Source organism: Pogona vitticeps, chromosome 14 (genome assembly GCF_051106095.1).
Source record: "Pogona vitticeps strain Pit_001003342236 chromosome 14, PviZW2.1, whole genome shotgun sequence".
Lineage (NCBI taxonomy): Eukaryota > Metazoa > Chordata > Lepidosauria > Squamata > Agamidae > Pogona > Pogona vitticeps.
In genome coordinates, this window is record NC_135796.1 from 16,770,919 (window position 1) to 16,797,519 (window position 26,601).

Consider the following 26,601-nt stretch of genomic DNA (forward strand, 5'->3'; position numbering starts at 1 on the left):
GTGGTCCAGGAGACCTCCAGGGCACCAGGTTGGGAAAAGCTGCGTTCAGGGTTTGGGTGTGGAAACTTTTCAGTGCTTGGGATATACAGTAGTGTGTAACTTGCACGAGTTGAGGTCCTAACTTTAGCCACCAGGTCTTTTCAAAAAGGCGCAAAAGCTGTGTCTTGAGGACAGGAGTACCATTTTCAGATCAGTGGGACTGATTTGAAGTGCCTTCACTAGAGTCTGTCCAAATGAACTTTTCTCTTTTAGGTTGTAGTTGGTTATGATTATAGTACAATGACTTTTCTATTATTGCTGCCTCTACTCTTCTTGTTAGTGGTAGCAGTAGAACTATGCAAGGAAGGGGAGAACGCGTGCATTGATGGTTCTGTTCCAGCTGGGAACTTTTCATTGAGGGGAAAACATTAGAAAATACACAAGTTAAGTATTTCGGTCTGCCAAGTAGTAATAAATCTGTACAGTTTCCTGCTTTTTCGTTTTTTTAAAGTACTAGGCAAGAGAGCAAGGGAGGCAAAAGAAAAAGTATTTTTAAGCTTTCTCCTTTGGGATCCCAAGAAAAGAAGAGTTATTTTAATCCCTGGTCTTTCCTTCATTCTGTGCTTCCTTGTTTCAAATTCCAAAATAGCATGAAGAAGATGGTGGCTTCTTCTGGCTGAAGTGGCTCAAAAGTTGAGATCCAAATCATGCTAAATGTGCATGCAACTCCATTGATTACTTTAGCTTTGTGACTTTTTATGGAGGTGTGTGTTCAAAGCTGAGGGTGATCTGGAAGACAACTGCCATGTCCGAGAACAGGTGTCTGCAATGCTTTGTTTAAAATGTTTATACATTGCTGAAATGACATGCCCTTGGGGTGTTACATAATGCATGTACAAAAACAACAAACAAAATAGAGGAAAAAAATCAGGTTGTTAAGATGTATTGCAAAATTGGACCAAAACCAAAAATTATCATAGTGCCCTTCAAGACGAACAGGGGTATTTTAATGTGGGTTTTCATTGAACTTTGTGGGGGTAGTGTTTAGGATAAGTGTTACTGTACGTGTAAGTGTTATGGAGTTAGAACGCAAGTGAGAACTTTTAAAGTGACAATAAGCTTATCTAAAACAGCTTGTGATCTTTAAAATGTTGATTGTGTACACATTCGGGTAGTAGATAAGGTAATTAGGTAATGTAAATAGTCTGTTAGTCAATACAAAATGGTTGTATTGAGTTGTTGTTAAAGTGCTGAAGCAGTAACTTTTGCTTTTCGGAAATAGTTTGTTGTGCTGAGGCCAGAATGTTTTTGTTGGGGTGTGTGCGTGTGGATGGAATGAACCCACAACTTTTTGGCTATACACAAGATTAGAGAAGAGAAGCTTGTTAATGTTTAGTGTCCTAAAAAGCCCCAGTCCCTGTTTAAGACTAGATGTCCACTGGAGTTCAGTTCGTATGACCCTTTGTAATTTTTTTCCTACAACGGTCATTTTGTGATCAGAGTATCATGGGAGATCAAACTATTCTGAAGGTACCCCCTCCCAATTTTGTGTCTGTTAATTTTCTTTTCTAAGTTCTGTCTGCCATACGTTATCATGCTTAGGACCACAGCGGGAAGAGAGGATGGCATACATCATGCTTCAAGATAAGCAAGTAAAAGACACCCTGGCATTGTGGGTAATGTTGTTGGGATATGAAGTGGTGCTGTCAGAGTAGATTTAGGGGTACTGAGCTGGCGTCTTTAAACGTTAAAACCAAAGGCTTTGATTTTACTTTGGGAGTATCAGTGAAGCAATAAGCCATTCCCCGTGCTGTTTTAAATGCTCTGGTTTTTCTTCAGATCGCATAAATCTTTCGCCTTAAATGCTCCTTAAACCTTTGCTAGTTTCAGAAGGTTGCACTGCTGAACAGTCACTGACTGATCAGCACCCTAAATCAACACAGATACTGCCTGAAATGCAGGCTGCTTTTTGTCTGAACGCATTGTGACCCCAGTGTCAGTCAACAGTATTCTGGAGTGCAGAATACATACATAAACCAAGATCTGAACGTAGCCAGGGGACGGAAGCCACCTGCTGCCGCACATAAGATATTCCACACGATAACCTTGATCCAGGCTGTGTTTTTTGGCTAAAATAACTATTGGGTGTTGCCCATTTCTTCCCTTTGCTGGATAGATGATTCTCTTTCTCACCGGAGCTGGAATGTTTCATGTACACCCTAGGAAGCTTCCTGGGGATGGTTGCTCTTCCATGGTATTTTCAGTTCTGTTGTTGTTTCTGTTCTTTCTTTTGTCACTTTTTGTATGCTGGGGGTTTATAATTAAGCCATGTCCATATATTTTCTTTGGGGGGCACCTCATGCAAAGGAATACAGCCCGAAATAACAGAAATGTTCGATTCTGGTTTTTTTTCCCCATCTTGTGAGAGCTGCATTTCTCTGCAAATCTCAAAGGCGAGATACAGACTGAGATTTCCAATGATTGCAATTTTTGGCTTTCCTGTCCTGCCCAGTCCTCCCATCCTCCCCCTGCCTCAAAATATCCCCAACAACAGGATAGGTTATGCAAAGTATTAGATGCTGCCTTGTTTCTGTTGCCTCCTTTTTAACCGGCTGGAGAATCTCTCTCACTTCGTTGCAGAATCTTGAGTGTCAGACATGGCTGCTTTGAAACTCAAAAGCTGGGTGCCATTTTGTGTGTTGTGAGCAAACTGGATCTCTCAGCCCCGTTTTCCTTCTCTTCTCGTTTCAGGATGTGGGACTCTTGGAATATTCGCATCATCCCAGGGACTACCCTTCCCACCTGCCTCCCGGGTCCGTTTTGCAGCCTCAGCGGCGAAGGCCGTCTTTGTTATCGGAGTTCCAGCCAGGGAACGAAAGGTGAGGACAGGAGGGAAGTGGAGGCATTTTGCTTTGGTAGTGTCTCTGCCCTCCAGATGCTGCCCTTCAGATGCTGCCACCCACAGCAGGTGCCGTTTCATTACCCAGTCATACCTGGGTATGGCTAAGGATTGAACTCAGGACCTTCTGCGTGCCCAGACTGTGCTCTGGTGTTGAATTGCGGGCCATACTCTGCTCGGGCTAGGACTGTGGCCCATATACAAGTGGGTGCGTATTCTTTAGTGGGGTGGTGGTACTTTGCCACTAAAGTTCTCCCTTGTTGCTCAGACCTGAAACACAGAGGAAGATCTGTAAGATTTAGTCCTTTCCTGTATATTGGAGTTAGGGAACTTTACTAAATGCAGACTCTCTTCCAGTATTTGTTTCTGGGCCCCGTTCTCCATAACACCACCATCTAGTGGCTTTTTAACTATTAATTTTTTTTCTTGCCTCTTTTAAAGTGTAGATACTACCATTACGTGGAAAATATGTGAATATTTGTGGCCCCACCCTTTTGCCTACTGCCAGAAACACCGAACATCTTGGGATTTCAACCTGCCCCCCCCCCCCAAGGCTGAAAGACCTCTCCCTTGTCACCTATTCTGGCTTCTCCATTATAACTATTTTTTTTTGGTCTCTTCTGCAAGTTTACTTCCTTGGTCAATCAGAGCTAGCACAGTGGGCAAAGCTTTTCCTTAAGTTCCTCCTTCCTAAACTATGAGATGTGTGCTCAGCGAAGCACTGGGAGCAGTGCGGCTGTTGGCATTCTTTCCTCTTTAGAGCTTTCCGGAAGGCTGGTTGAATCTTGGCAAAAGGAGACTTGCTATCGGAGTTAACGCTTGATGAGATCATTGAATTGGGGCCTCTTCCAGTTTTATGATCTATGATAGCCTGAAGAATTTCCCAACCGTGTTTTCTAGAAGCGCTTGCCAAAGGGAAACGACAAGAATTCCTTCCTTCCTCCATCAGTGCAATTGGCTTTTTCTTCTTTTCTTTCTTTAATACTGCCTGCATAAGCATATGTCAAGGGTGGCTCAGGCCTAATTAATCCTGCTTTGGTGCAGCCATGGTGGACTTAGATGACCTCCCGCTGAGCTTCCCCATCCTCCCCTCCCCGTGCTTCTTGGACCGCATGGTGGTGGCCAGAGGCTGCAGCTGGTGTCAGGGAGAGGAAGCGCCGCGGCTGGGCCTGTCACAGGCAAATACTTTTGGGTTTCTCTGGCACAGAAGCGATCCCCTTGTTGTTACACACACAGAGACACACACACACACACACACACACACACACACACTCCCCGCCTCCTTTCACCAGAGGAGGAGCAGGGGAAGAGCAGGCCTCCGTGCGCAGCTGAGTTCCCCCCTTGGCGGATTCAAGCGAGACGCATCTGTAAAAGCTTTGGCCGGGTGCCCAGGTTCCAATTGCTTGGCTTCCAGCAGAGGCAGCTGGCTCTCATGGGCCGGCGGAGGGCGGATGAGGGGGGAAGGGAGAGATGTAGAGGATCGGCCAAGCCCAAGCGAGCCAGGCCCGCGGATCTGGAGGAGGAAGCGCGAACGGGGAGCCCAGAAGCTCTGAAGGGGAGCCTACGACGTCCCACAGCTGAGTGCCAAAGCTTGGCACGGGCCAGTGGCTAAGCTCCCCTCCCGGGTCCTTTTTCTCTTCCAAAGAAGGAAGTTCAGAAAAGCAGAGTTTGTCTGCAGCCCGGTTCAGAACCGATCCTAATGGGGTGACTCGTGAATCTTATTTCATGGTCACCGTTTTGGCACTGGTTTTCATGGCCACGAGAGGGTGCTTGGGGTACGGTTCTGTAACATGGCTGCTCCTTTGAAAAGGCCCGTATGGTAGATCCCCTGGTCTCCCCCGTTCATTGATCAACCTCGCTAACTAGTGGGGTAGCTAACCTACTGATTTACTAAGGGAGCGATCACATGAGCATATAGGTCACATTTTGGGCTGCTGGTGATGTCCTGTTTCCTGGAGATCACATCACATACGGGCAATAGTAGCCCAACCTGACTCCCATTTATGCTCAAGCTGGACTTCTTTGGTACAGGAACAGGGCTACTCTGTTTGGCCTGAGCTGAAGGTCATTCCCTGATGGACAGAAAGTAACATTAAGGGAGTTCGTTCCCAGCAAAGAGACCCCTTCCAGTGCAATAGATGCCATTTTTCTCAAGCTCTGATCACACCCATACTCATTTCACTAGCTGCGTTTATATTTTGTTTTCCTCCTATGAGCTCAAGGTGATGGTTTCCAACTCTTTTGATCACCCACTGCATCGTCATATCAATAATTGAAAGTGTGGGCAGACTGAGCAACTGGCCTACCGTGATCCATGGAGTTTCGTGGCCGAGCGGTCCCTTGAACCCAGATCTTCTAGATCATATGCCAACCCTCTAACCATGAGGCCTCCTGATTTTGGGATCATTTCATATCCTGCTCCCAGCTCTCGTGATGCTTGGGATTAAGCCCTACGTATTTCTCAAAGAGCTTCTGTGTTTCAAACTGGGGAACCACATTCCAGCACCCACAAGTCCCCTTTGCTGAAAAGTTAGTTCGGTCCATGAAAGTCTGTGTTGTTTTGTAGTTTTGAACCAGTGATACTTCGACGCTTCCGACTGGACCCGAGAGCTCCTTGCACAGAGTCCGATGCCCGTTGAGCCGTGCTGTTTTTACGCCCCGTCCCATTGTTTGCAAGCCATTCTCCGGAAGGTTTCCCCCTTGGCATGTGTGTTCGCTTGCGGGTCACGCCAGCTGGAACAAACAAGCTTTGAAAAGTTATTTCAAGATCTCGTTTTTTTGGGTACACAGTGTCCTGCGAACAATTGCCGAGGAATGTTCGGGCAGGTTAACTCCTGCTTCTCTCTTCCTTTGTTTCGGCCATTCCCTCTTTGCACCCTCCTGGGTTACTCTGGACAATACAGAAATGACATTGTGTTACCCAGGAATACTGAAGGCGTACGATTTTGCATACTGGGCTGGAAATATAGGTCATAAGAGGCATGGGCCTGAAAGTTAGATTTCTTGCTCAGGAGTTGAGAGACCTGACCTTTAAGTCAAAGCTGGCCATGAACTGCTGGATAGCTCCGTGGTTTGGACCTCTGGCTGTGGGAGTTCGATTCCCCACTGCGCCTCCTTGAGGGGCCTGGATGTCATCCATAGGGTCTCTCTTCCAGCTCTGCAGTTCTAAAATGATGATGATGATGAAGGAGCTTACTGAGTGATGGTTGGCCACTCGCTATTTCTCTGCCCAACGGTCCTCACAATTCGTTATGAGGAGAAAAACAAGGGCCCTAACAAAGGGTGACTTGATCTTTTTGATTTCATGTGTCAGCCACCGTCATTTTTTTTCATCATCATCGATTTATGCTTGCCCGTTGAAAAGCTGTAGAGGCTCTGAAGCCTTTGTGAAGAGAGAGCGTCACCGTAATCACCAGATCAGACGGCCTTTTGCCAAGATCTAAAACAGCTCACAGATTGCCGAGAAAAAATACATTTGGCGGTGCGATGCCTGACCGGGCATGTCACCCTGAGCTCCTTGGAGGAAAGGTGGGGGCGGCAGGGGATATAAACGAAATGAAGATAAATAGCTTATATTCTTCAATTGGAAAACAAATGTGGCTACAAACTGTAGTTCTCCGGGCAGTATAAAATGAATTAAAATTGTAAAAACCTGAAGCTTTTAAAAAGTGGTAAGCAAGACAAGAAACGGTAGGGAGATCAGCCCATATTAAATTCAGCAATAGTGGAGAATAATATAATATATTAAATGCAGTTAAAAGCAGTGCAGGACATAGAGTGTGAGCCAGCAGCACACGGCCCAGGTTGTACCTCTGGGAGCAGGTATTCTGGAGAACATGTAGTCATCAAGAATGATAGTCATCAAAGCAGGACCACCTCCAGCCTTTTTTGAAATGGCAATGGGAGTATATTTATCTTAAGTGAACAAACTTTATTATTAGTTATACTTCTTCCAGGTTTTCCTTCTGTGAGATAAAGGCATCATCACACTTCATGTTCCTCCTCTCCAGTGTAGCCTCACAACGTCCCTGGGAGGTAGGCCAGGCTGAAAGAGGGGACAGGGCTGGCCCAGGTCAGAGGCATGGTTCAATGGGAACTAGAACCTTGATCTCCCAAGTTCCAACCCAGTGCTGGAACCACACAACTCCATCCTGATGCTTGGCTTCGCCAGTATGTGCCAGTGTCTCTAGGGAGCCATCTGTCCTGCCACCAGTTCTGTGAATGGGCAGCCTGGCTGAGGGACCTGCATTTCCTGCTTGATACCGGCTTGGGTTCACACTCCAGGAGCTGATCTCCAGGTGTCCCAAACTGCAGGGGCCCCTGCTTTGGATCAAGTTTGGCTGTTCTGGGTTAGAGCCCTCTCTGCTCATACCTTCCAAACTCGATAATGGTGTCTATATAACGGGGAGAGAACATTGTTAGATCTGCAAAGCAACTCCAGGAAAACCAGTATATAACTTTCTGGATGTGCTAATTGTTCAGATAAGGCCAAGGGTGTGTGTGTGTTAATTATGATAATTTAGGGTTCAGGGGAGAAATGGAAGCTATAATAAATGGCTATGCACGTTATTTTCCATGTTTATTATAGCCCTCAATCCATAGCAGTCAAGCAAAGGTACTTTTTTCTTTTTAACAAAAGGAGATTGGATTAATCCGGTAATCTTATGAGTCATTCCTTCTTTGAGTTGGTGATTGTTTTTTATTTTGGTTTTGGTTTGGTTCCCCCCCCCGGGCCACACACACACACACACACACCTTCCTCCTAGCAGTTAAGGTTTTGAAGCATTTGTCCCATGGTAACGAGAAGTATAGTCGTTTTGTCAATAACAATATATTCCGTTCACGTTAATGAGCTGACGTGCACTCACAGCTCTCCAGAGCGGACACGCAGAGTGTGGCAAGAGGGGAAAGCTTAATTGCTATTCTTATTGAAAGCGATTAATCCTCTTGATTGAGGTGCTGGGAACATGGTGTGTGCACCAGCGGCAGAGGGAAGAGGGAAGAGCGTTGAGGAAGAGGTAGCAGTCCTTGCAGTGCTAATGCAGAATGCAGTGTGGGAAGTGAGTTTCTCACCCTTAAGATGCAGGCAGATGAAACTGTGAAGGGCATTGTCCCCTTCTTCTGGCCAAAGACATCCGCCCATCCACCATCTCCTCTGTGGACCATCACTTTTTGCATGGGCTGCTAAAGCTGGTGGGCGTGAAACCTGCAGAACAATTCCAAAGGGATCTAGGCTCTGACTTGGTCTTAAATTGGTTCACCAGTCAGGGGCCTGCGTGTGCATGCGCGCACGTATGTGTGCACATAAGAAGCTGCCATCTACCAGAACTGGCGCTGAGTTCATCCAGCTGAGTATGGCCAGTTCTGACTGGTGGCACCTCTTCACATTTCTGATGGAGTTCTTCCTAGTGAGAGAGCCCAGGGTTTGCCTGGTGGTCTCCCATCCATGCACTAACCAGGTTTGACCCTGCTTGCCTTCTGGGGTCAGATTTGGTTGGTGATTGTTTGGGAGGAGTCTGTTTGTACATCTTTGCTCCGGTCAAAGGTGGGAATGGTAGTGAGATCAGCACCATGGCTCTCAAAGCATCTTGTACCCGGAGAGAATAAGAAGATGATGGCCCTGATGTTTGGTGGAATCCCCAGGCCAAAGTGTAGCATTAGCGGACTCTGTTTTTTTCCTGGCAACTGATTGTATTGGCTTTCTGTTGATTTACTCCTTCCTGATCACAGTTACATGTCTTTGATTCAGGTCATATGAATCCTTGTAGGAAATGACTTTAAAAGGGAGTCTGTGTAAGTTTGCTTTCATGTGGAGCAGCACCACAGCCAAGAATGATGGTCTCTAGTTTTAGAACAAGCCAGGCTATTAAACAAACTTCAAACTGTGGTTTAATATCCTGGCTTGTTCCAGCAATGTAGTTTCCAAGTTCAGATGAATGGGTATATTAGAGGCTTCCTGGTTTAATCAAAGATTGTGTGAGGTGGGGCCGAAGATGAACAGAAAGAAGGCTTTCGCCGTGCTAGAGGTGATATGGAAGGCTGCAGACAAACTGGCAGTGATTAAGCCCAAGAGGTAAGTAGTGTTGATGACATAAGGTTGTCCTTACCCATGTGAGAGGAGGGTAATAAAACAGGGAGATCTCTAGCAGCCATGTGACAGGATTGGCTTTGAGCGGTTGGCTTGATTTCTGGATTCAGGTTAATTCTGGATGGCTCCTGGTATGTCTTGACTTAAATTGCCCATGGTTCCCTCTTTCCGTTGAGCACTCCTTGTGGTCCGGGAGGCAGGAAGCTGGAGAACGACCTACCAGGTCACAAGCCACATTTGAACCTAGCATAGCAGGTGCAATTTCCATGCTTTTCCCCCTCTCCTCCATTCCACAGGCATGAGTTTTGTGTCTTGGCGCTTGGCGACTGTATGAAAACCCTTCTTTTTTCCCCCTTTCTCCTCCTGCCCTGCGTCCCTGCCATCTTCAGGTCTCAAGAGTTGCACGGCCGAACTGAGCCACATTCTTACCTCCCGGACCTGAGCAAACATTCGGAAATTGAATTCATCGAGACGAAACGGCCCCGCTTGGAGCTGCTGCAGGAGCCGTTGCTGAGACACTCGTCCATGCTCAGCCAAAGTCAGCAGGGAGGAATGGAGGATCTCACCAAGGTAAGCCGAGAAGCCATGTTGAAACCGGGCACAACGGGCGCGCTTGCTGATTTTGCAAGTGGGCCTGAATTGAAGAAGCCGGGAATGTCTTTTCGAAGGCAGACTGTGCAGGCTGCAAAATCCCAAGACTGTTGGCAAGGCACTTCAACAAAAAAAAAAATGTCTTACTCTCAGGGCATCCTCGTATTTTACCAAGTTCCCAGGGCCCCTTCTGGGCAGCTGTACGGCTGTTGCCATGCAGAACTGGCAGAGAAGGTTGAGGAATTAGGTAGCTGGATGGGAGACAGGACCCTGAAATACAGAAATTATTCAGTTTTGATCCCCGAAGCAAAAAACCCGACACGTTACTAAGCAAGCTGTATCATTTCTTAAGAGTTCCTCTTGCATCCAAAGGCAGAACAGCCATGATGACGTCTCACCTGGTTGGAGAGAACTGGCAAGGAGGAGGAGGAGATGAAAAGCCTCTTTGCCTAAGCAGTTGGTTAGGGCTGCTCTCTTGCTTTCACCCTGCTGAGGTTCCTGGTTTGAAGTGGCTGGGAAATTGCGATGCCTTTTCCTGCCTTTGTGTTTCTCTTTTGCATGGGTGGAGTGGGAATCTCTCGTCTGTTGCTGGGATTAAGGGCTGTTTTCCCCTCCCTCCCTCCTTGAGCTGGACCTTGCAGTTATTAATGAGGCTGGCTGGAGCCTCCGCTGACCTTGGCAGGCTTCCCACTTGGCCAGGGAGCGACTGGCAGAGACCTCATCTCCAATTGAGTAATCTAACGGTGGTGGCGGGGGCACTGGGTGGGGGGGGCGAGGAGGAGGAGGCAACACCAGCAGTCCTAGGGAAAAACAGTCACAGCATGGCTGTCAACAGAACTTATTTTGATATTGCCTCCATGGCCTTTGTGATTTCTTCAATTGACCTATGTGGATGAATCTTGTTCCTGATGAATGGTCAGTTCAAGTGTGATGTTTATTTCAAGACCAAGTGGAAAACAGACACCTGTTTATCCATGTATTGAAGTGAATGAGCCAACCTATGGACAGTCCCCCTGTAGATGGGGGGAAAATTCTACCACGATCTGCCTGCCAGTCTTTAGCTAAACACCACGCCATCCAAAAAGGAAGTTCTCAGATTCTGAGTTTAAAAGGCTTTGCTGCTGAATCATTCTGTGCCTGTAAATCAGCAGGCGGAACTTTTCCATATAAAATAATAAATAAACAAACTGCTCAGACCTTACTAAAACAGCTACTACTTCTTTTTCTTCCTCGCCTTCATCAATACTGAAAGTCTTCAGGCCCTTATTGAGTGCCATGTAGCAGACACTCCAGTAATCATTTTGCTTGAAGATTTGTGCTTGGCTTTTCAAGGAAGGGCTTCTGGCAGAGCAGTTAGACAACAGGAAAACATGCCTTTAAAATGCCCCCTGCTCTTATGGCTTGTATGGAGGCACTGCTAAGGAGTAACATATTGAAAGTTGTATTTACCCGGTATTTTTCCGGGAACCTGCCCCTTCCTATGATGGAGTTTTCAGAATTGTCTTGTGCGTCTTGCTTTTTGATGGACATTTAGAGCCATGGCTGAATCTATCATTCAAGCCGTAACCGTGTGGCAAGGTGCTCTCCCTCTCACCCATCCATGGCTCCTTGTTAGGGCTGCCTGCCTCTTCTTAGCAAACGCAGCTCAACGTTTACATAATTAGACCTTTCTGTTCTGTTCCATCCATATTACAAGGTGACATCTCACCCAATCCTCTCCGGGTGGAAGAGACTCCTTTAATGTGATGCTTTTCACCTCTGTAATTGGAAGAAACGTGGACTCTCCTGTTCTCCACCCATCTCCCTCTGATCAGAAGGCTTTGTTTTCCCACAGCAGTAGAATGGTAGCTTCACCGTATTGGTCAGCCAAAAATTTTAGTACATCCTTAAGACGTAAACATAAAGACTGATGTAGTGCCAAAACAAACAAACAAACAAACAAAACCCGATAGGATCCAAAATCGTATAACACCTTAGTGACCATCCTGGTCATCTTTGCTTTATACTGGTTGTTGTCATCATCTTTACTCTGTACTTGGTGGTGGTGATGGCAGCAGCAGCATCATACACAGGCCATGTATTCTCTTTAGAGCAAAGAACGTAGGGCTACGCGGGAAGGTCTGGGAACCTCTGACGTTGTAACCTTAGCCAGAGCTTAGAAGGATGTCTCACACCATTGGCCATGAGGTTATTAAAAGCCCCCTGAGAGCAGCATAATCGTAATTAAAAAGGAGGAGTTTTACAACAACTTAGAAAGATTAGCAAGTTTGGTGTAAATTTTCACGGGCTGTAGCGGTCTTCTTCCGATACATCTGTAAAAGTGAGATACACCCAGGAAAGCTAACTTCAAAACGTCAATAGTCTTTAAAGGTACCGTGAGATGCATCCTTTTTTATTGTTGCAGACGATAAATGTCGTTTGCCTTACCGTGCAGTGAAAAGACATAAGAAAGGATCAGTTAGGCAACATAAGCTGTCACGGAACATTGGGGGAGAAAGCACACGAAGAAAATATTTGCTAAAGCCTGAATATAAATAAATACACCCCTCACACAGTAATTCTGATCTTTATCACTACAGCAGATAAAGCCATTTATTTTCTCATCTTTTCCAGATGCAGACACTGTGTAATGGGTTAGATTAAAAATTACGGTGGAGTCAGAGTTCCTTTAAAAACATGAATTGAGTCTCATAGGCCAGTTTACCCGAGGAAGCTGATGGCTCACTCAAATCTTGTGCAGCTGATGATACAGAAACAATAGAAAGCAGATGGGCCACGGCTTGAGAGGACAGGTCTCTGCCCCAGAGGGCATACAGTAGAAAGCAATACAGTGGGGAGAACAGATGAAAAAGAGGGAAATGGGAGTGAGTAAACTGGGTAGGAGAATGTGCTGATAATTTCAGTTAAAGATGATTTAATGCATGCCTAGATCGTACAGAAAAAGACACAGCTTGATCATTGGGGGAGACGAAACTTTCAAACAAAAGCAAGCGTGCAGGTGGAATAAAGTGTCAACATTGATTTAAAGGATGATGATGGGCGCGTGCACAGCTCTGAAGATTTGATGGTTGCAAAGGATCCTCTCCTGTCTTTCTGACAGCTGGAAAACATAGGCTGGCCTCTAGATTAAATCCACTGGGCAGACAAGATCTCCTCAGCTAGAGTCCCGCACCTTTGTGGTTGAGCATCAGGCAGGGTGAAGATGGGCCTCAACCTGCTGAGAACATCGTGCTTCCTCCTTTGTAAGAGGAAGCCGTAGAGGTCCTCTTAATACAGGCAGATGAAAAGTAAGCACAGAGACTGGGTAGTCTACCGGGGGCCATGAGGGACCACTCATGAGAGAACACAGGGAGCTGCCTGAGGCAACGTCAGACTCTTGGTCAGGCTTACAGTATCTGCTCCAGGCTTCCTGATCTGGTATTCTCCAACTTGGTCTCCTCCCAGATCTGTTAGGCTAACGCTCTTCTTGCATGGCTGAGGACTCAGGCATGAGAAAACAGTGTCCTGTGGATCGGCATCTGTTCTGTAAGATTTTAGACCAGGACCTGCCCCACTTCTGCCTCTAGAGACCCCAGGGATTGAACCTGCGGGTGGGCACCCACTGGTTTGTGGGCTTCTCCCAAGGGTGGTGTCGTTCAGCAGTACGAGTGCCTGGCAGTAATTAGGGGTCAGGGTGTAGTGCGCTACTTAGGAGGCGGTAATCCCTTGTTAAAACAGAGAGGAAAACTGGGGATAACGTGGTCATCCTAATTTGAGTTCTTGTGTAAGAGTAAATGAGCAAAAGATGTCTGAAGCAAAGGTGGGCAGAGCGTTGCTTTCCAGCCTCCAGTGGCCTCCCTCAAATCCTGCTTTTTTCCCCTGCAGAATAGGTGGATTGCCGCTTCTCGAAGTTTCCCAGAGTAATGAATCCCCGTTTAAGAAGGCTGCACTATGCATCATCCGCACATAGAAACTTTTAAAAACTAGAAGTGGACTACTTATTTCTGTTGATTTTTTTAAAAGGGGTGCGCCATTTTTCCCCTTTGTGTTTTGGCATTTTGTGCAGAGAGAAAATTAGCTCCTGTGAACCACCACAGTTACCCACCTCTATTTTTAAAAAAGAGCATTTTCTCTTCTCTTGAAGGACTTCTCTGATCCCTCTGACTTTCAAAGGCTGGTAGTTGGGAATGAGAGTGTGGAGCATCCTTCTGTCTCAGAGCCGCAAGTTTTCTAATATCATTCGGTCCTTCAATGGACCAGCTATGATGGGGTGCCCTCGGGAAGCTGGACTTTTTACTAGAATCGATTGAACGAAAGCAATCACACCCATTTGCAGCCCGTCAATCCATCCCATTGACCAACATTAGCATCCTTTGCTCTGGTGCAGATTAATGGTTTGACAAACCTCTTTCCTTGGTCCCCCCCCCTTCCTCACCGGTCACCTGGGAGCCTGCATTCAAAGGGCTGTGTGTGTGTGTGTGTGTGTGTGTGTGTGTGTGTACCAGTTGGACCCCTCCTTTGGCCCTCCCGAAAGGTCACTCTTTCCAAAGAGAAACATTTCCATTTCAAAAGCAGTTGGCTCAAGTGCGTCTCAAGTGGAAATTCATTTTCCTCCCTTCCTGTCTTCCCTGCTTTGAATGCAAGCTTTAGAAATCTCATTTCCTTTCTCTGATAACCAGAGTGAGTGTTGAAAAGGACAGTCAGGGTGTTCCCTGCACTCTTATTTCTTCCCATAAATGAGATTATAGGAAAGGAACTAGGCTCAGAATAGCTTCCGCCGGTTCTGTGTAAAAGAGGATGATGGCAACAAAAGCGGTACCAGCTGACCTATTCCAGTGGGGTAGCACCTTTTCATCTGTTAGGCATAGACAGAGACCGGGGGGGGGGGGGGAGAGAACCTGAAAGGCCACTAGATTCAGTGGCCACATACATTTGCATGAAGCGCTGGTCCAAGATTCTGGAGAATTCGGCGTGTTCTGAACAAGCGGTGTACTCCGACACAAAACGGGGTGCTGGATCACAGAGTCCTTCAGCCGAATAAAAACAGATCACAGAAGCCTTGTGTTCCTCTGCTGACTTGGCATGGACAGTCCTCCTGGATTTCCGAATCATTCTCAGGCATACCTGGAGAGGAGAAGCAGTGGACTCAGGGCTCTGTCATTGAGCTATACAGCCTTGTTTTCCAATCATTAAGGAAAGCAGCAAGGGGGGGCACGCTTCTGCAATCGTACAGTTGTTTCACCCCGAACATGTCCATTCTTGTCTGATTTTGGAGCCAAGCAGGGTTAGACCTGGTTCAAACTGGAATGGGAGGCTATGAAAGCCAAAGCAAAGTGTGCTGCTTATATACTGCTCCATAGTGCTTAAAGCACTTATCTGGGAGGCTACATATCCCTCACCTCCCCGGTAAGCTGAGTGCTCAATTTTACCAACCTCCAAAGGATGGGAGGGCTGTGTCAGCCTTGAGCTGGCTATCTGAGCCCATTGGGATCGAACTCAGGTAGTGAGCAGAGACTTGACTGCAGTTTAATCACTGCGCCACGAAAAAGTAGGACTTTAGAAAGCTGCTGCTGGTCAGAGTTGGCAATACTGATCTCAAGGCTCTGACTTAGTCAAAGGCAGCTTCCTGTATTCCAGAGGTGGGGTAGATTAACCCGTGTCAAGGAAAACATGCCACCTTTTCCTTCCTTAGAGTTCATTTCTGCCCCTACTTTCATTTTTCTCTTCTGCCTAATTCTTTTTCCTCTTCTCCCCCCCCCCGAGCCCCGACCCACAGCTTTATTTTCCTGTCCTCGACAAACTCAAGCCTGTGGCTTCCTTTAGGGAGCCAGCCCATCTCGTATTTGGCCTTCCTCTTTTCCTGCTGTCTTCAGTCTTTCCCAGCATCATTGCCCTTTTTTCAGAGAATCCTGTCTTCTCACGATGTGCCCAAAGTAGGACATCCTCACTTTCCACATTTCTCTCCCCCCCCTCCAGAAATATTTCAGGCTTGATTTAATCTAGGACCCATTTGACTATCTTTCTGGCAGTCCAGGGATCTGTAAAAACTCTGTATCCATTGCCCTATTTCAAGCAAATCAATTGATCTTGGACCCACTGGTTCATCTTTCTGGCAGTCCAGGGTATCGGTATAGCTGTCCCCCAGCACTATAATTCAAGCAGATCCATTTTAAAGCTCGGATATCTGGTGCCGTTTGGCCTGAGCAAACGGGATGTCATTTCTGCGTGTGAGCGCATGTAAGCCCTGGCAGCAAAACCTTCCCTTCATTTCTCACTTCAAGGAGGAAAGATGCCAGCCGTGGAGGTGCGAGGAGAGCAGCAGAAATGGTGCAAATGTATCCGCCTGGCATTGGGGTGCTAAAAATAGCAGGCCTTGTCTTGTACTCGGGCTGTTCCTGTGCCATTGCCTTTCCAGGCGGCAGGGAAGGTAATCACAGAAGGTCTTTCCACTGAAAGCAGTACAAGGCTCAGCTCCTCACTAAGGACCGGAAAGAGGTTTGCAGTTCTTCCTTTTAAAAATGAATTGGTCCCGTTCACGGTCAGCGAGAAAGTGTGCAGATCCATCGCGGTTTCTCATTGTGGAGAGAGAAAGGGGAAAAAAATCACAAATAGATTCTCCCTCCTTCTTTTTCCTTTCATTCTTCTCCCCATCCCTTCCCAAACCACATGCAAAGGAATGCATGCCGTTGGAAACAAACAAAAATAATAACAATTCCACAGACATCATCAAAATGTGGGTAAAAACGATGTTAGTCGGTGGAAAGAATGGGTCACGTGGAGAATGCGTTGGGAAGAATGCATTTTCAAAAAAGTACTCTTTGAGAGGTATGGATTGGGAATTTCTAAGTAAAACGAACGAAGCACAGACACGGATTGGTGGACTTGATGGGGGACCTTCGTTTTGATCCCATCTTTCTGACCGTGGGAGTCCATGAAAAGATCAGCTCCGTGGGGCCGCTTTGGGCGAACGGATCTATAGGAACCCAGGTCAAAATCCTGCCTTGCCACCTAAGAGTTCCTAACAGCTGTAGCTGCTGGAATTAGATCTGCCAGAGATTAGGTGGGTGGCGGTCAAGGAAACGCAATGACTTCATTCTTCTGTTCTCCAAAACAGCCTTTTGGCCCACGCTCGTTTTTGATTCCTCGTTTTTTTAGGATTATTGGAGTGATGACGTGATTTCCAAAGAAGCAAAGCGGGGCGTGGGGAGGGGGGGGAATGAAGGGAAGCCGGATTTCCATAAAACCCGCCCTGAGCTGTGAACAGCTGTTGCAGAGAACAATTAATGGGAAAGAAGGAAAAGGGAGGTGCGCGATTTGTGGAGGGAGCCCCTCTTGTTTTGGAGTGCAGGTCATTTTGCCAGAGGGCCACCGCTGTTTGGGGAGGGACTGTAGCTCCAGGAGAGATAGATAGATAGTTTTTTCCTATGAAAAGTTTGGTTCCAGATGTTCATCATAGTCGATGGTAGTCCTAGCCCAGCTTAGTGCCTTTCCCGATGTCCTGGAGTCCAACTCGGGACCTGTATCATCAATAGCTCTGGAGGACCTCGCGTTGGTGGGGTTGGCTGTACTGTTAACGGTGCTTGAGTACAGTGGTGCCTCAGTTTACGAACACCTCGGTTAACGTAATTTTCGGTTTATGAATGAAAATCCATTGAAAATAATGCCTCGGTTTATGAATTTTTTTCGCAATGCGAAGTAAGTTTCCCCAGGATGCATTGCTCCTGGGAGGTTCAGCGCTGCCCCCATGTATGTGTCCCTATGGGAAACCGCGTTATGGTTTGCGAATTTTTCACAATACGAAATGTCCTGGAGAACAGAGGTACCACTGTATATGAAACAACAGCAATCTCCTCTTCTTCATTACATTTATCACTTCCTCTGCTTCTGGAGTTGACGCTGTTAGGGAACCAGGGAATTTTGTCATTTCCAAAATAAGCTTTTCTAAGTTTTGAACCTTTAACATGTCTGTTAAATTGTTTTATCATAGATAAGACTTATAAGTAAGTATAACTTACTGTGATTTTGGTTATCTCCATTTTAAATCCTTGGTAGGAGCTAACGTGCGTCCTGTATTGGGAATAAAGCATAAGTAAACGGATGACAAACAAAAGAATTATAACCTGTTATAACCTGTGAATAAATGTAGGGATCATGCTTTCCAAGCATGCTTGGTGGTCATACCGAGTGAGGGCTTCTGGGAATTGTAGTCTATAAATGTGTCTAAAAGCTGGCAGGATAGCTCATTGGTTTAAATATTTGGCTGTGGAACCAAAGGTTGGAAGTTTGATTCCCTGCTGTATCTCCTGCCAGTGTGGCCTTGGGCTTTCCACTCTAGCTTGTAAACTATATATGTAAAAGGACCAAAGCTTCTTCATGGGAAAATTTGGCCTGGGGGGGGGGGGAAATGAACCAAAGCTTAATCGGTAGGTTGGAATCTATGTCCTGTAGAAGGTGGCGGGCCAGCTGAGATGCTGGGACTGCCCACCTGCTGGTGGGCCCAAAGAAGGCCGAAGAACCTGGCCGCTGTCCAGAGACAGGGATTTATGAGGGCAGGGAGGAGGGGAAAGCATCAGTTGGCATGCCTGAACAATGGTGGCCTTGTCTTCCCTCCTCTGGCTGGCGAGGCAGCCTGTAATTAAGGTAACCAGCTTGGATTGGGCCTCTCTGTGCAGCACAGCTGCTTGAGTGAGGGCTGTGCCCCTTTTCTGTGGTTTAAGGTTGCATATCCGACCGCCTGTCCTCTGGAGACCAGAGCAGAAGAGGAGGGCGTAGGTGACTAAAAAGTTAATAAAAGTGATTGGTGACGGCTACTGAAATCTATAGAAAAAGGATATCCTGGGGGTGGGGGGGAGACCAGTACTGCATCTACACAAGCACAGAACGTAGTGACCTTGTTCCTCAGATGGGGGATTGTGGGATTCTTATGAAGCTTCTGGAGGGGGACTCTCCAGTGAGATCTGAGATGGTTGCTCAAGGCTTCCTGCTAATTCATCTTTGTCTTCTTTTTCCTTTGCGATTTTGCAGGATCGGAGCATAACTGGGAAATTGGAGCCAGTTTCTCCAGTCAGCCCTATCCATCCTGAGTCCGAACTGGATTTGTTACCATCCAGACTATCCAAAGAGGAGCTGATCCAGAACATGGACCGGGTCGATCGTGAAATCACGATGGTGGAGCAGCAAATTTCCAAGCTGAGAAAGAAGCAGGTAATTCTTTCTCCAGCGTATCAAAAGGGCAACCTCGCTCCTCTCGTTCGGGTTACAAATGGCATTCTACCCAGCATGGTTTCATGACGTAACCTTTTCAGCTCTTTGAACACAGCAAAGCCGAAATAGATCACCTGATTTTGCAGCCGTGTTCACGGGAAACAGAATGGGGAAACCTTGCAGACGGGGTGAACCCATGTTAGGTGACAGCGGTTGCATTAACAACCTCATCCTTCTCCTTTACCCCGTTCTACACATGGTGGTAAGAGTGTGCGTGTCCTGTGCCCTACAGAGTAAGGGCAGCGTGGTGCAAGAATTGAGACCCTCACTCAAATTTGGCTTTGTTCGGCCAAATGATTGTGGTGACGGTGCTAGTGCGAAGGAGATAACCTTCAACATGTTTCCTGATTCACTGTAATTTCACTGTTGAATCACCTGATGAATCACCTGATAGCTTAAAAAGTAATCTGTGTTTGGAACATTGAAAACTAGGTGTGTATTCAAAGTTCAGGGCAGATGTTTTGTCGATTTAAGGAGAGAGGTGACGCCTGAAGCCCCCTTCTTGCAGCTCAAACATTCATTTTGGAAGTTTAGCTCGCTTTACGTTTTCAGCTCTGCCAATGCATATCAGCTCGTAGGTAGCAGCTTCTTTTCACAAGTGAAAGGGAGACGGTAGTCTTGCCATGTGACAGAATCTACCCCGAAACAGAGCAAGTTCGATTAATCCCAAGCACTTGCTCTCTGTTGCTGTCTGTCCCCGCGGTTATCCGAAGGGCTCAAGAGGGCGAGATTTGAGAAGCAGCTGCCAGGCCAGGCTCAACAGATGGAGCCAAATATCTGGAGCTGCATCTGGGAGAAGTGGCGGTGGGAAGGGAACAGGAAATATCCACTCCCTCTGTGGACCAAGAAAAGAGCAGCAAGCCTGTGGAGAACATTTTTCGTACTGTTTCGAATTAATAATAATAACCTTAGAACTGTAGAGTGGGAAGGGACCCTATGGATCATGGAGTCTAGACAAAGAAGCACAGGGGGGGAATTGAACTCCCAGCCTCTGGATCCGTCGCCAGAGACCTCAACCACTGAGCTATCCAGCAGTTCCATTGCCCAGCTTTAGCCTCCCATTCACCTGTTGACCAGGTCAAATGGCTGGGAAGGAAGGTTGCAGAGAACAGAGGCGGATGGGCGAAAGGTTAAGGATTCGTCCTGCTCCTGGTTTCCCGTCAGTCGTCTTCTCCCTGGCAGTGCAGGGATCATACCCTTGCGCTACCCGACGAAAACGTTCTTAGGATTGAGGTCATAAAGAGAAGTGTCATTGAAGCGACCAACATGACTTTGACCCAACTCTGGGAGGCAGTGGAAGACAGGAGGGCCTGGCATGCTCTCTGGTCCACAGGGTCACGAAGAATCGGACACGACTTGGACGACTAAACCACAACAAAATAAAGAGGAAGAACCTGCTGCGCCAGAAGAAAACAAGGCATCTTATTTGCACACCATTTTGATGTTAGGGTTGCTTCCCTCCTCCCTCCCCTTCTCTTTGGGAAAGCTCCAGGCTGCAAGCAAAGCGAAGTCTCTTTGAGACTTCCAAAACTGGCAAAGAGAAGTGGGAAAGTACAAGGCAAAAACAGAAGCCGGGTGTCGCTTGCAATGTCAAAATTTGGCCTACACATTTTCCTTCTTAGCCTTGCTCCATCCTTTTGATGGACAAAGCCCTCGTTTCTGACTTGCTTCTAGCTTAGGTCTTTCCCTTCAGATGCTGGGGACCCTTAAGACCTCCCCCCCCCCCCCAATTGCGAAAGGAGTCCTTCACATTTCCAGGCTTCTGCTTTCTTTGTTCATGTTTGAAGCACCATAGTACAATGAATAAATATATCAGATTTTTTTAAAAAATATTTTTTTGCCCATCCATGCAACGGATGGAGAAGAGTTACAACTTCCTTGGAAAGGAGCTAAAAAGCAAAAATCGTTGATCTGTGTTGATTCTGACCACTGGTTCCCAGCCTTGGGTGTCCAGATGCTTTAAGACTAGAATGCTGGCCAATGCAGCTCGTGGTGAAGGCTTCTGTGAGTTTTAGTCCAAGAACATCTGGGGACCCACCTTCCCTTAGTCGGACACTGGAATTGAGGAGTGTCTCCAAGCAAGAGTGACGCAAAGGGCTCTTTCCCTTCCATCAGCGTCACTGTCATGCGCGCCAGCGGCCCATGTACCCAATTGCTCCCCTTTCTTTTTGAAAGGAAAGCCGAGCCACAAACATGTGTGTCCATACATACACAAACACAGAACAATTGTTTAGAAAATTAGGAACTGCTGCTCTGCTGCTCCTGATCTTTTCAAGCCCATGCCGAAAAGCAGCCGCCACCTCCATCATCATTCTGGGCAATTTACTTGACCTCTGCACCCTTTGTTCCGTTGGCCCAAAGAAAGGCCTGTTACTGTCCTTGTCGTCCTCTTCCGTTCAGATCACACACACCCCAAACCTCTCACCATGTTGTGTGGCAGAAAGAACAATTGTGCCGTGCGCGGTCCTTGCGTGTGAAGACGAGGCCGGCGAAGACATGCGAGCCTTGAGCCTCAGAAGCGGGTTGCGCTCCTCCGCCTCCGCCGTATGTTCTCTGCTTCTTGCCTAAACTTGACTTCCAGGACATTTCCCCAGTGCTTGTGGGGAACGGAGGGGTCATGCTGTCGCCTCCTCTGGAGGAACCACAACAGCAGGGGGTTTCCCCTAGTAGGCAGGGGAGGGGTGGCACGCGATGGTGGATCAGGAGTGGGAACAGCAATTGGCAATCTGTCAAGACTCATTCTGATTATAAAGGTCACAGGCTTGGCCTCTTCCCTTCCGTCCGTCCTTCCTTTTTTCCCCCAGGTAGACCTTTATAGAAGAAAAAAATCTATTGTTGTCTGACCATATTGACCTATTTTATTTTTATTTTTGGTTTGTCTTTCCTTTTTTCTGCAAATCCTAAAAAAAGCGGTTAGCTTGGCCGGATCTGCTGAGGTTGAGTTTTTATCATTGGGCAAAGATGCTGCTCCTTGCCTGTGCTGTCATGGAGAGATTACTCTTGCTGGCGGCCTGCCTGTAGGGAAAATTAACCACACCGAATTTGAGGGCGGGAGTGGGAGGGGAATGAAACATGGCTACCACTTTTGTTGGCCACAGAACAAGAGGCGTCCGAGATAATCAAGAGCAGATCTTATTGGAAAAGGAGAAGGATAGAGAAATATTTTCCAGTCGGACTCATGGGCTTAGGCGTGACTTAAGACCCAGCAGCTCAACGGCTGGATCAGATCCCTGACCTTTAAGGTCAGTTGGCCACCTCTGAGGCTGGAAGTAGGGCAGAGGCGGGCAACTTGCCGCTCTCCAGATGTGGTTGGTATCCAGATGTTGTTGGTCTCCAGCTCCCACGATCTGTCACCATTGACTGTGCTAACTGAGGTTGATGTAGGTTGTGGTTCAGTAACATCCAGAGAGTGGCAAGTGGCCCACCCTACAGTCAGTGAAGGGCTGTCTGTCTCTGAAAACGGCTGCTTCCCTGTGTCGCCATCCCCTCCCCTTCACCGGCACTGCATTCAGAAACACAACACGTGGTGTGATGCTTCGATGCGCTGTTGCCCAGGGGCTATCACTGCATGTTGGAGCAGGTTTGCTGGTAATCTTGTTCCTGCCCATGGTTTGACTGCCACATTTCTCCCCAGCTCAACCATCTCCACTCTAGGGTTCAGGGTCTCTCTCTCTCTCACACACACACACATATACACACACACAAAGACATATGTGTGTGTATATATATCCTGCTTGGCTTTTTCTCAGTCCCTGGGAGGCAATGGGTTGGTTCCACCCAACTGGAAGAGCAGGAGTTGATCAGAAACCAGAAGCCACTTGTGCACCTAGAGTTTGTGATGTTGTGTGCCTCGGTTTCCGTCCTGTGGGTGCTCAGGAATGGTGTCTTCAAACCACCCTTCTTCACCTGGTTCTCTTCTCAACCCTCCACAGCAACAGCTGGAAGAGGAAGCCGCAAAGCCGCTGGAGCCCGAAAAGCCCATCTCGCCGCCGCCAATCGAGTCCAAGCATCGCAGCCTGGTTCAAATCATCTATGACGAAAATCGGGTGAGTCTTGGGTCACTTCCTGTTGGAGGGATGATGGGCAGGATCGTGTGGCACTATGGCACATGATTGAAACACCAGCCTCTGGGCCTTCCGGTGTCTGCGGCGAGACGATTCTGCGTCCCAGTGATAACCCACCCCCTGTTGAGTTTAACTCCCCCCCCCCCGGCATTGGATATACCAGAAGACGAGTATTTCTTTTCCTTTCTCTGTGGTCGCCCCCCCCCCCCGAATTTGGGTCCTTGAGGGTAGTCTGGTTCAGAACGTAGGGTTTCTCTGTTTTTTTAAGGCAAATAGGGGCATCCCCATTGCCCCCCAAAACACCTGAAGCTGCCTGACCCTGGGTTACCCCATTACTCCACCTCTCCTCCTCGGCTCTGCCCCAACTGGCAGAGCCCCTCCAAGTGTTCTAGCAAGACATCTTTCCCACACTGACCCTGGGGGCGGCGCCCACATGCACACATGCAAAACCATGCACCCTGCAAGTGCGGCCACAGCCCCCTTCCTGGATGGGGCCTCTGTGTTCCCGGCCAGCTGTATATCTAACTGCTGCAAGGTGCCTCGCCTGTAGGTTTTGCAAGTACAGGAAGGTGCGCAGACCAAAGAGTGACGCGCACCCCTCCTTGTGTGGTTTTTCCTCCAGGACCCCCGTGGCTTCTTGTCCCAGAGCTGTCGCCCTCCTTCCTTTCCAGATGCACAGGTGGGGGCACCTGTCTCCAGCCCCCACCTGTGTGTCTGGCACCTTTTTTCCCCTGCTTGGCCCCTCCCAGCTTGCTGAAAAGGGTCTGAGAAAAGGGAGCGACCTCCTTTCTGGGAGGCTGGCGGCTGCTTTTTCATCCGTCCCCAGCGACGGTGATGGCGGCATGGCTCAGATGCAGGGGGATGAGGGTTGGAGCCAGTGGCTGTCAGCTTCCTTTTTGAGAGTTGACCTCATCATTTCTCTTCCCTCCCTCCCTCCCTCTCTTTCTCTCTGACTTTTTCCTCTCCAGCGCTTTCCCTCCCTCTCTCCCTCCCTCTCCCTCGCTTGTTGAAGAGGGAGAGTTCATGCAAGGACAGCCACTGCAGCGATATTTCCCATTCAGGGCTTCTGCTGTGTCAAGGAAAGGCAAAGCTGTCGGTTGGAACGAGAGCCGAGCCGTTCAGGCACACGGTGGTTCCAGGCGTCTGGACCCCTCCCAGCTGTTCTTCCTCCCACCCTGCTGTTTTCGGGTGGAAGGGGAATGCGGGTGGAGGTGGGGGCGGCGGCTGCGGGTGGGGCAGAATCTGCAAGCATCCCCTTTTTTTGTGCTCAGCTGTCTGCTGTTTTTGGAAAGGAAAATAATAATAATTTAGAAAGCCCTCGGTGTGATGTGGTGCAGCCAGCGGAAGGAGGAGGCAGCGATGTCTGTTTGGCTCCTGGGACCCTGTCTGTAGAAATCAATAAGATTAAATTTTAATTCGCTTTCTGTCTCAGCGCTTGTATCTCCAAAAGGGCATCGCTGGCTGTCTATAAATACACACCGTGCTGGGCTGAAAAATTGAAACTGGAAGCATTTTTCTTCTTCCTCCTCCAAAGTCCTGATTGTTTTTTTAAAAAAATTGGCTGCAGTGTGAATTTTGAAAGCATTGTACAGGGGTGTCTTGCACGTATATATGGGTGGGTTCGTGGAGGATTGATTGGTGGGTGACATATAACTGTGATAAGTTATCCTTTGGTTTGGAGGCCATGGGCCTGATTCTGAGACAGGGCATGAACCACTGGGGAAGGCTGTCCCTCAGCAGTCAAGCCCATGTTGGGATGTATGAGGTTCCAGCACCCATTTCCGAAGGGATGGCTCTCCAGATGTTGAGTTTCCCAGGATTACAAGAAAAGATTCTGGAATTAGACAAGCCAAAGGGTTCTCTAGTGGAAGGTTGTCGTTCTTCGTGCCATTAATCCATGCAAGGTGCCATGCAGTACTTTAAATGAGCAGGGGCCCCTCGGAGTGTCCCGGCGGAGTAGAGCCAAGCCACTGCAGTTTAAAGAGGAAGAGGCAGGCTAATGGGCAGAAAGAGGTGGAAGCTTTTTAGTGTCCCAGGAATTATCCCAGGCTTGTCAGAATCATTCAGGGGCCAAGGGAGGGGCACCAGAACGGAGCCATTCCAGACATGAGGAAGAAATGAGCACCCTTTCTTCCTTTACTCAGGATCTATGCACTGAGATACATTGGTTTCTGGAGGAAAAAAATGATATATAGCCATGGGAATACAAACAACAGCAGTTACAATGACAACTTTCATTTCCTTAAAAAAAACACTACAACACCAATTCCTAGTATAATCTTGGAAGTTCAAAGCTGGAAGGGACCCTGTAGATCATCCAGTCCAGCCCCTGTCAAGGAAGGCCCAGCGGGGGAATCGAACTCCCAACCAACATCATTGAGCCATCCTGCAGTTAGTTCATCTTAGAGCTGCAGGACTGGAAGGGACCCTCTGGATCATCCAGTCCAGCCCCTGTCAAGGAGGCACAGAGGGGGAATTTGAACCCCTGACCTCTGGCTCCACAGCCAGATGCCTAAACCACTGTTTGTGTGTACAGACAGATGCAAACACACATATGTATGCACGCACGCACACAGGGACGTGTGTATGTGTGCATGCTGATAAGGTTAGCCATGGGGACATGTTTATTTAGTACAGATGTGTTATGTGTTGCATCATACTGTTTTTCACACATAGGTTGTGCTTGCAGGAGGCTTCCCTGGCCTTCTGCTTCTTGCCAGGTTGTCGTCTTACAGCAGTTTATTAGTTGTGCCTCTTGCTGTTGTTGTAAAGCAAGCTGAAAAGCAAAGATATCCATGGAGTTTCTGCCGTGTCCCAGAAACAATCCAGGTTTCACTAGAAGGGTTCGGGGCCAGGAGAGGGACACTGGTGGGCTGCCAGATTCCTTTGCAGGATTCTGGCAAGTGTGGTCCAAGAGCTTTTGCTCGTGTCTGCTATTTTTCCAAAGCTTAGATTCATGGGTCTGATGAGATTTGGAAAAACTGGGGGTGAGGTGCCTGATGGAGAAGAAAAATCTTTCTTTTTCCAGCAAAGCTCTCTCTCTCTCTCTCTCTCTGTGTGTGTGTGTGTGTTTTCTGGCCCTTGTTAAGAGGTTTGCTTGTCTCCAGCCATGCAAGAAAGTCTGATCCTGAGTGGAAATGCTTACGTTATGTTTTTGAGGCATGCCGGAGCAGGGCTGAGAGATGCTATAAATAAAATCTGGAGCACGGTTCAGTGGCTGCCTCTTTGGAATGGTGGCTGGATGAATTCCAGGAAAAACACCTCCCTCTTTCCCCCAAAATAACCCGCGTTTCCTCCTCTTTCTTTCCTCTTGGCTCACAAACGACTGGTCCCCTTGGACAATCCCTGCAGCGCATGAGTGACTCAGAGAGCAATCCTGTGCATGCCTTAACACAAAGGCTGGTTCGCCCTGTGCCCAGGGAGATTGGCTCCATTGTAAGTATGGTTCGGATTGCCGCCCTGAACGGATCATTCGGGAGCCCCAACCAAGGAGCACTGGGCCATTTGAGTTTTGTCTTTAGGGTTGCCACACCCTCTTTTTTTCCCTTTTTTACTCGATATTTTTACTCTCCCTTTTAGCCCATAGGCCTACAAAACAGTAAACGACAATAAAGCAGAGTGCATCAAATAAAAGAATAAAAAACAGCCCATGTTTTCTGTTCTGTCTGATGTTTTCCCAAGCGACCGACTAAGAACTTTCCTAGCTAACGAACGGAAAACTTGAATCAAGAGAGTGG

The 26,601-nt window shown here is 47.7% G+C and overlaps 1 protein-coding gene across 7 annotated transcripts in view; it reads left to right on the plus strand.

Moving 5' to 3' along the window:
• Positions 1–26,601, plus strand: part of NCOR2 (nuclear receptor corepressor 2) — a 203,535-nt gene that overhangs the window by 55,279 nt on the left and 121,655 nt on the right. For all 7 annotated transcript variants that reach the window (XM_072983058.2, XM_072983062.2, XM_072983063.2 and 4 more), the window contains exons 3-6: positions 2,731–2,858; positions 9,356–9,536; positions 18,561–18,740; positions 22,733–22,846. In XM_072983058.2, the coding sequence (XP_072839159.2) occupies positions 2,731–2,858; positions 9,356–9,536; positions 18,561–18,740; positions 22,733–22,846 (603 nt within the window). The remainder of the gene's footprint in view (positions 1–2,730; positions 2,859–9,355; positions 9,537–18,560; positions 18,741–22,732; positions 22,847–26,601) is intronic.